The sequence below is a fragment of the Homalodisca vitripennis genome, unplaced genomic scaffold (genome assembly GCF_021130785.1).
Source record: "Homalodisca vitripennis isolate AUS2020 unplaced genomic scaffold, UT_GWSS_2.1 ScUCBcl_5598;HRSCAF=12398, whole genome shotgun sequence".
Taxonomy (NCBI): Eukaryota; Metazoa; Arthropoda; class Insecta; order Hemiptera; family Cicadellidae; genus Homalodisca; species Homalodisca vitripennis.
The window spans coordinates 13,939-25,440 of NW_025781706.1; the positions used below are offsets into that span (position 1 = coordinate 13,939).

An 11,502-nucleotide genomic window follows, 5' to 3' on the forward strand; every position below is an offset into this window, starting at 1 on the left:
AATTTGCCAATTGAATTACGTCATCTGATATTCTGAAAAATAACTTGACTTACAATAATCAAAATGTTTAAAAAGTAAGTACAAACATAGCATGTAAACATGGACCTGCTATCACAATACTCAACCTTGACATTGTACTTACTTGTACAATTTAAAATGTAATATTGCAACTAACTTGGATCCTATGTTAAGCATTGAGCGTAGATCGCTTTTTGTTGATACTGAAAACTAATTAAAATATTCATTAAAAAACTACCAACTAAAAAGACCTTTATTAATAATTTACCTTTATGATTTTTTTCTTCATTTTCAGATCCACTGCAACTTGAAGAATCTATAAGGGGGACAACAAATAGTTAAAATATCTCAAAGGTTTGAACTTAAGCAATTTGTACAGTTATAATAATACCTAATAAAGTGTCTTATGGTGGTAATGTCATAGGAAGTTACGAATTAAACAGAGCCAAAATCAATACATTTTTATGAATAACAAATATAGTTTATAATAATAAAATTGTTAGTATATTAGTTTGTTCATATGAATGAATATAGCTTATAAACTCACTGATAATTCCATAATAATAATAAATATGCAGTGAGAAAACCCATTTTGTGAAGAACATGCTGTCTATAGTTCTCTGAGTAAACAGTAAATTAATACTAATTGCACTGGTTGACTGATATATTTCAGGAATGGAACAGATGTCCGTTACCATCACATATGACATGATCTGAGGCGAGTGGGGAGGGAGGTTCACTGTGACTGTCTGGCCCTGATGTCCAACCTTCTATCTCACGCTGCACCAAGGAATCGAAAAAAGCCATCATCCGTGGGTCTTCCTTTGTGGATTCGTGACTGTAGTCATGCGAGATAAACTAAAAAAAAATTACATTTCAATTTTTAGAGTTTTAAGTAGTGTTAAGGTTTTATTAAATTTATTGAAATGACAAGATAACCTCAATCTTTCTAAAATATTTGAAAATGGCAGGGAACACTGACAGAGAAGACAGAGAACGATCTACAAGCACTGACGGCTATAAATATAAAAAATCAACAGTCATTTACATTTCTTTTTTAACAGCTTTTCTTTTTAGATCCATTACCCCAAATTATTATTAGCTTAGCTATAAAATCAATCACCATGTAAAAAATGTGCACCAAACTTTAAAAAAATACCAAGTTTTACGGTGTCTGATAAACTTTTCTACAATAATAGGATAGCTGGAACACAAGAATTTTCAAAACAATCACTTCATTCTCCATATCATTTAAAAATTCCTTACACAAACTGAAATCATATCAAAAATACTTTCAATACAAAATAAATGAAGCAGTGACCATATTTAAAAAGCACTTAAGAAAAATATTGTAGTTTGAGAGATGTGATAATAAAATTGTACATTGATATGATCTTCACAATATGTATGGTACATTAACATTCGGTCATTGTCATGTGCAAAACGTTGCTGTGAGTGGAAATTAAGAAGAAAGTAATAATAGATAAAACTTATATGAAAAACTGCAAATCTTAATAAGTTTGGAAAAAGCAATTTTTATTTTTCAAACAATATAAATGAATTGTTTTGAAAATGATGAAACACCTGATTGATTATTGATTTGGTTAGTAATTGGTATTAAAGAATTGAATACTACTGTATTAAGAAACGTTATGCAAGAATTAATCTTAATTGAAATCTGTATGGGACGTGGAGCTGCTGAAACACTTTCTGTAAAACATATACCAAAAAAATACAAAAATATTAATGGACTCTTATAAATAAAAATTTTGAAATGATATAACAGAAATGTTTGAAGGTAAAAAAAATAGTAGCATACATTTCTATAAATGGTGATTTTGTTTGGTTAACTCATGGCACCAAGGTAAATATTCTGACAATTACTATGTGTTACCTTTTGATCTACAGAAAGCTTTGGCTTTCCCAAAACTGTCTATGTCCCGTAACATGTTATAAAAGCAAATCTATATGTGTATGACTGGTGTTCACGTCTTCAGTGACAAAAAAGCCTGAATGTATGTGTGGCCTGAAACTGAAGGTTCTAGGGGCTTACAGGAAATAAGCTCTTGTCTAACAAAACACTTGACTATTCATAGCAATAATGAAAAACCCATTTTTCATTTACTCCGACTAATGCAGCGGCCAAAACTCAGACATCTGAGTTTTTTTATCTCTTATGAAATACCTCCTGAATGAAAATGTTAACAATGAAACTACTAACATGAAGTTCCTTGTACCAGGTCGTAGCTACCTCCTGAACAATTTATTTTAATTGAAAAAAGAGCAAAAATTAGTAGCAATATCTTTTTACCAAGAGGTATGACATAATTCTTGGCTGCAGAAAAACAAACAAACATATATTTACAGAAATTAACCATGAAGACTTCAATTGAACCAAAACCCTAGAAAAAGCTATCACCAACAGGAACTAAATGTTGTGAGTGAACCAGATTAGAATTGAAAAGGAAGAGCCATTTACTGTTAAATATAAAAAAACTAGACATGTCATTTTGAAAAAATAAACATTCAAAAGAAAGGAAATGGACGTCTATTGAAAAGCCTGGCTAATTTTCTTAAACATTTTCTTTATAGTACATTTAGGCCGATCACCATGACTAAGAAGGATATGATAAACCTAATGAAATTCATACCTTCAGTTCATCATCAGTATTACAACTTGAAAACTGAAAGAAAGTACCCTGCAGGAGAACTTGAAAGTGATGACTACTGCATCACTTACGCAGACTAGAGATGTTTAAGAAGACATCTTTATTTTTATTTTATGCTTAGGATCAGTTATTTGTTCTGTTTCCCAAACCCAGGTTACCATGTTAGTTACTTAACACATTCACGACGACGTGCGCCACGTGTGGTACACGGCGATCTTCTCACGAGCGCGTCGTGTACCACGTGTGGCGCACGGCCCACATTACAGCAGCGCGTCATGTACCACCCGTGGTACACGAACAATGCATTTTCAAATGGCTCTCTGAAACTAACGTTTGCCTAGAAGGTTCTACATTTCTGTCTACGCCATCTATAAAACTCTTATAATATTTTTTCATTCAATGCAAACTCGTTTTTTTTTTTTCCCAAAATTGGTGTAAAAAATTGCATAGTATCTGAATAGTTGTTTGCCGTGTTTGTGATAGCTAATAAGCCTATCAGCAAAGATAAACCTGTAAACCTTTATGTTCTTAAACTTAATATATGTTCATACATTTAGAGTAGTTATTACGGGTAGATTAAAAAAGTTGCTCACGTTATAAGTTATGAGTTTAATCTGCAGAAAGTGACAAGTCTAACCTAACAAATACTTCGTAAATTGAAATAAAGTAATGAAAATAACTTAAGTATTAAAAAAACTCTAAATCTACATGACATTTTTCGTCTAATGTTTGTTATTGAAAACAGTCCAAACACATCGCTGGATTATCTGTGCAGTCTTTGCAGAAAGTTGTAACTCTCTTGCAACGTTTTCTGGCTTCTGTTGTTCCATGACAGGCAACTAGAGACTCATAGCAAGGTAAACATCGTTTTCCTTGATTGCTTTAGCAAGGCCATCTCTCTTAACTAATTCGTGTTTTTGAGTAGGTAATCGTCTTGCTGAAAACAGCACATTAAATGTTGAAAATATGGTTAAAGTCAAATGTTCAAGAAGCTTATAATTAAAATTGTTTGTACAGACTTTGAGGCCTAATTTACGTGTAAACTATTTGATCTGTTTCCTAAAACAATACGGATTCAGATTATATAATTTTAAATGAAATACACTAGTTATAAATAAAGATTACCTGAAATCGGAGGTGTTGAGAGTTGGTTAGAAGCAGGATTACAGTTACTGTTTTCCTCTACAAGCTTTCTTGCCAAAACAGATCGGAATTTTAGCATATCCCATTTAGCTTTCTTTTCCCTAACACTGTTGAATACCACAAAGGCGTTCACAACACATGTAACCCAGCAATAACTCTAGTGCAACCTTCTTGTACCATTTAGATGTTTTTCTCAATGGGCTATAATACGAACTCATTTGGTCTGATACGTCTACGCCCTTTTTGGCATCATTGTAAGCTAAAACACAGCTAGGTTTCATGATTGGTTCGTTATTTCTATTGGTTTTTTTACTGGGCAATAAGTTGTCCCCATCCTCAGGTCGAGTACTTATCAAGTTTACTCGCCTCTTGTCGACCCAGCTGATTACTTTTACACCTTGTTTGTTCTCCTGCGCATACACTTCACCCTTTTTCAATTTCTTGCTTATAACAGTCTTCGGATTGGACTTCAAATCCTTTCTCAAGGTACCACAAAGGTAAGTTTTTCTTTTAAGCAAGGCCTCAGCTAACTCGACGCTGTTGTAATAATTATCAGCGTACAGCAAAACGGCCGTGGCCTAAGAAATCATGAATAAGATGCAGCATTATTTTTTGTTTGTGGCCTTTTCCAGATGTAATGTCACCTTTACCTACGTATATTTTGAACTTGCAGGTATAGCCATCAGGAGAACAAAGCTTGTATATTTTCACACCATATTTGTGTGATTTGTCCGGCAAGTACTGCCGGAAATTAAGCCTGCCTCTCCACGGGACCATGGTCTCAATCTATAACTACAGTTTCACCTGGAATCCTGACAGCTTTGAATCTATCATTTAACATGACCTGCAGATTTTGGAGCTTTTTCATCCTGGGTTTCTTCACCTACTGCTTCTTCATTATTATGAAAATGAAGACATCGAAGAAGCATTTCAAACCGCTCTCTCTTCATAGCCTGTTTTATGAAGTCATTTTTAAACATGGTGTCATTTGACCAGTAAAACCTTATTTGAGGCAAAGGGCACATCCCCATCACAATCAAAATCCCTAGAAATTGTTTTATTTCTCCACTAGTACAGTCAATCCACTGCCTCATAAAAGACCTCTGTTTGGGGATATTGTTTGAAATATCTTGCCGGGCATATCGGTTTGTTTCTTCTACGATGAGGTTAATAATATCGTCTGTTAAAAAACTGCTCTAATACTGTTTACAGGATTTGATATGTCAAAATCATATACTAACCCTTCATTGTCAGTATAGGGAAAATTGTCTAACAGTACTCTTTATGTCATCCCACTCATTACCATCGTCATCATTACCGGTACTTGTTTCAGTTTCAATCACCATTTGGCCCATCATCAGTTTCGGGCACATTGCCATTGGCGGTTTCATTATTTTCCTGATAAGGTTCTTCTAATTCTGATCTTGTATTATTTTCATAAATATTTAAACCTAATTCATCACTTAAGCTTATATTTTGTGAGAAATAAAGAACTGCATTCTGAAGGCTTACGTCATCTGAAGTAACAATTAACATTTTCTTCGATATTTAATGCATGACTTAACTTCATTTGCATCAAGTTCCTCATCATTACCGTCTGCATTTGAATCCTCACTATCTGCTTCAGATGGTAAGTATTCGCTCCCCGACACAGAAAAAATCAGTAAGTTCACTATCACTGTGGCCTTCAAGAGCATCATCGATCTCTTGTTCGTCCATTTTATTACAATTTCACTACGAAACACCACAAAATAACTTTCAATTCAACACACACCCAGTCACTAGCAGTGGTAACCTACAAATTAACGAAGCAGACTGACAGAAGAAAGACAAAAGCGCGCCAAACGATGCTCGCTAAATGTCTAGCTAGACGCAGGTTAGAAGCAACACATGTACCACGTGTGGTACACGACGCGGTAGATTAATGTCTTATTAGTTCAGCGCGTCGTGTACCACACGTGGTACACGCACATATATGTATAAAAAGTTCATCAAAAAATGGTTTAATTTACGTTTTGATAGTTTTGCACATATTTTATAACTGCTGTCGAGTGATTTAAGCAAAAAAACAAAATACGCATTTCTGACAGATTTTACCGATATCAACACGCCACTTAATTACGAAGGTAGTTATCACCTACGTCGTGAATGTGTTAAAAGAATTCCGACTTTTTTCATGCAAAGGAGTTTTGTGTGCATTTGTTTAATAATAATAAAGTGATATGTGTAAAAACCAATCGTAATATTTTTTTATACCTGTTAGTGAAATGATATTTTTCTAACAAAATGTAATAATTTCTGAACTAAACTCAAGATAAATTATCAATATAATAAAAAATCCATATAACAAATTTACAAAATCTTACTTATTGAGACATATTAGTGTCTCAGCCGGATCATTCTAAATCTTTACTTAAAAAAAGAATTGCATATCATCATCGTGAAAGATGCCTCTTCCAAAATAGTATTGAGTGTAAAAAATTAATTAAAAACCCTCATTGGTACAGAACTCAACAAAATTCTTGAAAGCATCCAAAATAGATGTAAAAAAGTTTCTGAAATAGACAGGAAAAAGAACTTGAAAAAATTAGGCCCAAACAAAGTGATTTGCCTAAAGATGGCAAGGTGAATACAGATGCAAATAATAAAAATGTAATCAACCTCTCTTTAAAAATCTTCAATGAAGTGGAAATATCAGTTTTATCCAAGGGTTTAAACTTTTTTGTGACACAAAAATTGGTAAAGGTACTGGATTTCGTAACTGGAATCGAGTCGGCTGTTTCACAGTTATCTGAGGAACAGGGTGACCGGTTTCGTTGTCAGGCCAGTCTTTTGCTCAAGAAAATTCCTCCCACAAAACCCAATTTGACAATAGAGTAGAAAAAGGCCATGTCGATCCTTGGGAAAGATGACACGGTCAAAATCCTACCAGCCGATGAAGGCAACGCTACTGTTGTACTTGACTCAGTAGCGTATAAAGAAAAGATTGTGGAGACTAAATACTGGAAAATATACAGTTTTAAATAAAGACCCAACTGATTCATTTGAACGCAAAGTAGCAAACACCTTAAGAAAACACAAAGCATTTTTTTCAGATAAATTTAAATCTAAAACTAACTCTTCACCATTCCAAAATCCCCCATATGTATGGCCTTCCTAAAAACCACAAACCTACCATCCCTCTCCGGCCCATCATTAGTTCTCGTGATTCACCTTGCAGGGAATTGTCTTAAGTCCTCTTGGACATCTTAACGCCATTGGTAAGAAAAACTTACTCTTTTATCAAAAATTCCAAGGATTTTGTAGAGAAGTCGAAATCCCTCAAGTTGACTGAAACTGACAAACTAGTAAGTTTTAACATTGAAAGTCTATTTACAAATGTACCAGTTCCAGAAACTCTTGTAATTTTGAATCACGTATCAAAGAAGACCAAACATTACAGGATAGAACTAAACTTCCAGTGCCAGTAATTATAGAACTGTTTAGAACTATGCATTCAATGGAATTATTTTGAGTTAGAGGGTAAAATTTACCGTCAAGATGAGGAGATGGCAATGGGTTCTCCACTGTCTCCTATTTTTGCCAATATCTTTATGGAGGAATTTGAGTGAAAAGTTTTAGCTTCAGCTCAGTTCAAACCGAAGATTTGGTGGAGGTATGTGGAATGATACCTTTGTTATTATTCCTCATGGAGACACTGAATTAAATAAGTTTTTTAAATCACATTAATATTATTTCTCCTTTTGGATGTGTGTGTGTATTAAGAGATAGGGATGTCCTTAAGACAACTGTTTTTCGAAAGAAAACACAAACTGGAAAATATTTAAATTATCAATCCAACCATAACAAATCTGTCAAAGAAGGAGTAGGCTACTCGTTATTTGATAGAGCAAAGAGTTTTATGGTCAGATAAAAGATGGATTAAAAGAGGAATTTAAGAAAATTGAATTGGATCTTAGAAGCAATGGATACTCTCAATTAGTAATAAATAAGTGCAAACGAACCAGAAGAATCATTCCTAAGTCAGAAAAACAGAATGGTGAGAAATTTGTGTTTATGTCAATTCCTTATGTGCCGGGATTATTGGAGAAAATTAGAAGAGTAGGTAGAAAGTACAACATTATAACCGTGTTTAAAACACACAATACTCTTAGACAAAGTCTCATAAAAACAAAAAATGGCACACAGGATTCCAAAAACTGTGGTTACAGTATAAAATGTAGTTGCAATAGGGAATACATAGGCGAGACAAAAAGACCATTAAACGTAAGGATAAAAGAGCACAAAGAAAACACAAGAAAGGGCCTCACAGGAAAGTAAAAAATTGCGCACCATTGTTGGTCGGAAGACCATCATATGAATTGGGATGAAGCCAACATAATACATTGGGAACCACATTTCTTCAAAATGAAATTAATAAAGGCAACATACATTAAATTGGCAGACCAACCAATCAGTCAACCATCAGTCGAAATTATGCCGCTTTGGTTGCCAATTCTAAAAAATGAACTAAAAAAGAAAACCAAAAATTATCAAACGGATCAGATATTTGTAGTAATAAACCAATGCGGAGTCACAATATGGTTTTAAGAAGTCTATCTAGCATGAACCAATAATAAAAAAAGGCCCATTCCTGTCCCCCTTCCTTTTTATTTCCGCCATCTTGTTTCTTTCTGCCGTGACGATTGCCATTTGCTATTGGCCTCTGGTCAGTCGTAGGTGGATGGTAGACGAATGCAGACGTATTGTGACCTGTATTCTGTAGTTCAGTTTTAATGATTAGTATTGTGTATAGTTTTTTATTAAGTGCATGTTTTAGAGTTAGTGAAATTGACACACAACATGGTGGTTGTGATTCCTGACTTAAGCGTGCCACAACGCTTTGGTATGATTTGTTTATTTTAACCTAGTTTGTAACTATGTATTAGGTTAGTTTTTACCTGAGGAAGAGATTAGATTGCAGATCTCGAAACGTAGTGTTACTGATTTTTTGTTTCACTGAACGATGGCAAATGTCCTGAAAAATCCTGTTTTCTTCACAATCCTTCAATCGTCAAAAATAAAACTTCGATCATTTGGTTTGATATGGACTCTTAATTCAGCATGATTATCATGAAAATAAAAATTCCTGTGCAACTGTATTTTATTTCTAAAAGAATATTTCTATTAATTATGTTTTATTTATGATCAAGATTGTATTATTTTGATCCTATTGTCTTGTGGCTAAAATGTATGCATGTTTAACTTGATGTTTGAATAGATTCAGAAAAAATTACAATTACTAACTATGGATGAATGATAATCTTTTAAATTTGTTTATTAAACATTTCATGAGGTTAAAATTTCTAAAGAACGCATTATTTTGTAATTTACTTACATTAATAAAGAAATAATATCACATGGTAAAAAACTAATTATCATTAATCAAAACAAGCAAGTGGTGGACAACAAATATACTTAAATTTACCTGGCCACTGGACAAAACTAAACCAATGTATTCTTCATGAGAAAAGACTCTTCGATGATGTGTGTCATCTCCATTTGAGTTTGGCAAAGGAAAAGGACTCCAAACCTGGAATATTTTACACATTTGTATTAACATGTTTTATTAGTTTGAACAATAGTTTATGGGCTAAATAAATAGTTTCTAACAACTACACATTATCAAGTATCACAAAACTTGCACTTTCTCACTTTACTTACTCACTAGAAGAATTATGTAGGTTATTCATATTAATACCTTTATCATTTTTCTCAACACCAGATGAAGCAATCAGATGGTTAGTGGAATTGAAACGCACTTGATTGACAATAGAGCGATGTCCAGTGAGAATCATGTGGGCAGAAGGTACCCATGTTCCTGAAAATAATCATGAAATCAACATGAACCAAACTGCAGTGGACTTGCTAGTCTAGACTAGATGAGTTCTCATTCAAAAAGAAAAAATGAATTAAAATAATGTGTAATTTTTAAAAAGATGAATCAGTAAAAAACCAGTTATACGACAATATTATTGTGTTGTATATCCTAGAAGCAGTGATTTATGTAACACATTTTGCAGATCCTTTACAATTTATTACCAGGCATAACTACAACCACACCGAAAAAATACACAAGAAGAGAGGTATAATTTTGAATTCTACACAAAGAAAACGACTGAAAGGATTCAAATTCTTCATTGTCCTTCTCTGAAAAGTTTTGTTGAAACAGAATTAGGATATTTATTTAATTAAAATGGAAAAAGTTAAATCAATTTAAAAATAATTTAACAACTTATTCTTTGGTCTACAAAAGGTATATACAGGCAAATTTCAAAGCAGCACTTGTGTAACGCAAGACAGGCTCACTCCTATTCAATTTTGCTATTGAAAATGCATTGAAAACAACAAAGATTGCGCCAGAAGGTCTAAACATTGGAGGGAAACTAAATGTGCTGGCATTTGCGGAAGACATTTTGGCAGGAAAAAGGAGGATCTTATGAGCCCATCAGAGAAATTATTATTAGAAGCAGCAAAAGTTGGACTATTAAAGAAATAAAACCCAATATATGAGATAACCAGAAGACTTGAAGGGAATGTTAATGACTTATTATTCACTGCTGGAATAAAAACTGTTTAATATTGATCCTGTTACTGTCAATTACCGTACAGGACTAACCTGGTCCACTCTCTGGAATTTTCCACATGTACAAATTAAAGTCAATCTGAGCCAGAGAGCACGTATTGGTCATTTTCACCAGCAAAACTGCAGCTCTTCATGGTGCATGAGTTGTAATAGGAAGAATGGTCAAACTGCGCCAGATGGAATGGTGAATCTACTGGGTAGAGGATTGGTGGGCATTCTACGGCGCAATGCGAGGAGACGGTGTCCCCTGCCATCCCATCGTACGGACATGCAACTCTCCGCCGACCCATAACGTACCAGGACCCTGTACGACAAAAAGTAATTTAATTAAACTACATTTTATCATTCTTGTGATGATTTTTTTATTTTGTAGCAGATTATATTGCAGTTACAAATAATAGGTCTTCTCACACACATAAATGATATTTTGTTTTTTCAGTTACAATATGACAAAAACCAGTTTTTGAAAAATTATTTACTTATATATATAAATAAATATATAAGTAAGTAAGTTTAGCTAAATAGCATATCATCTAAAATAATATTTAATCCTTATTAATACACTGAAGAGATCATTATCTCAATTTTTATTTGAATAAATTGCGTTTGAACAAAAATGCTACAAAAATTCACATTTTGGGCCTCAACTTTGCGACCTCGTGTCGTCGCGACCGGAAGAGGGCACCTTCCAGAGGAATAATAACCGTGGATCCGCCACTAGATTCCCTCTATCCAAAACCTAACCAGCTTTGATGATTAAAAGATTAACTAATAATTTGGATATAGTTCTGAAAGGTTCCCTAACAGTTATACCAAGTCCCAGGCCACGTACACTCACTTCTCCCGTCCACTCCACCCGACCGCTGCACAACCACTCTCCCGCACAACCTCCGGTCCCAGCTTGCTAATCTAGCAGGAAACATCCTACTCGAACATGTCCAGAAGAATTCCGGATGGTAGGAGGCTCCTATTGTTTGAGCTAAGGTTGGCGCAGCTGGCTATCGCGTTCACGGCTACAGAAGGATTACGCGCGCCAAATTCAAATCT

At 34.1% G+C, this 11,502-nt stretch overlaps 1 protein-coding gene across 1 annotated transcript; it reads right to left on the reverse strand.

The window, feature by feature from the left end:
• Positions 1-269: 269 nt before the first annotated feature.
• On the reverse strand, positions 270-10,532 carry LOC124373446 (DDB1- and CUL4-associated factor 5-like; the record flags this gene model as incomplete). The annotated part of the gene is made up of 5 exons (XM_046831818.1): positions 10,489-10,532; positions 9,571-9,690; positions 9,298-9,402; positions 714-876; positions 270-334 (listed from the first exon to the last, which is right to left on the reverse strand). Coding segments are annotated over exons 2-5 (342 nt in total), but the record flags the coding sequence as incomplete, so codon positions are not given.
• Positions 10,533-11,502: the final 970 nt, after the last annotated feature.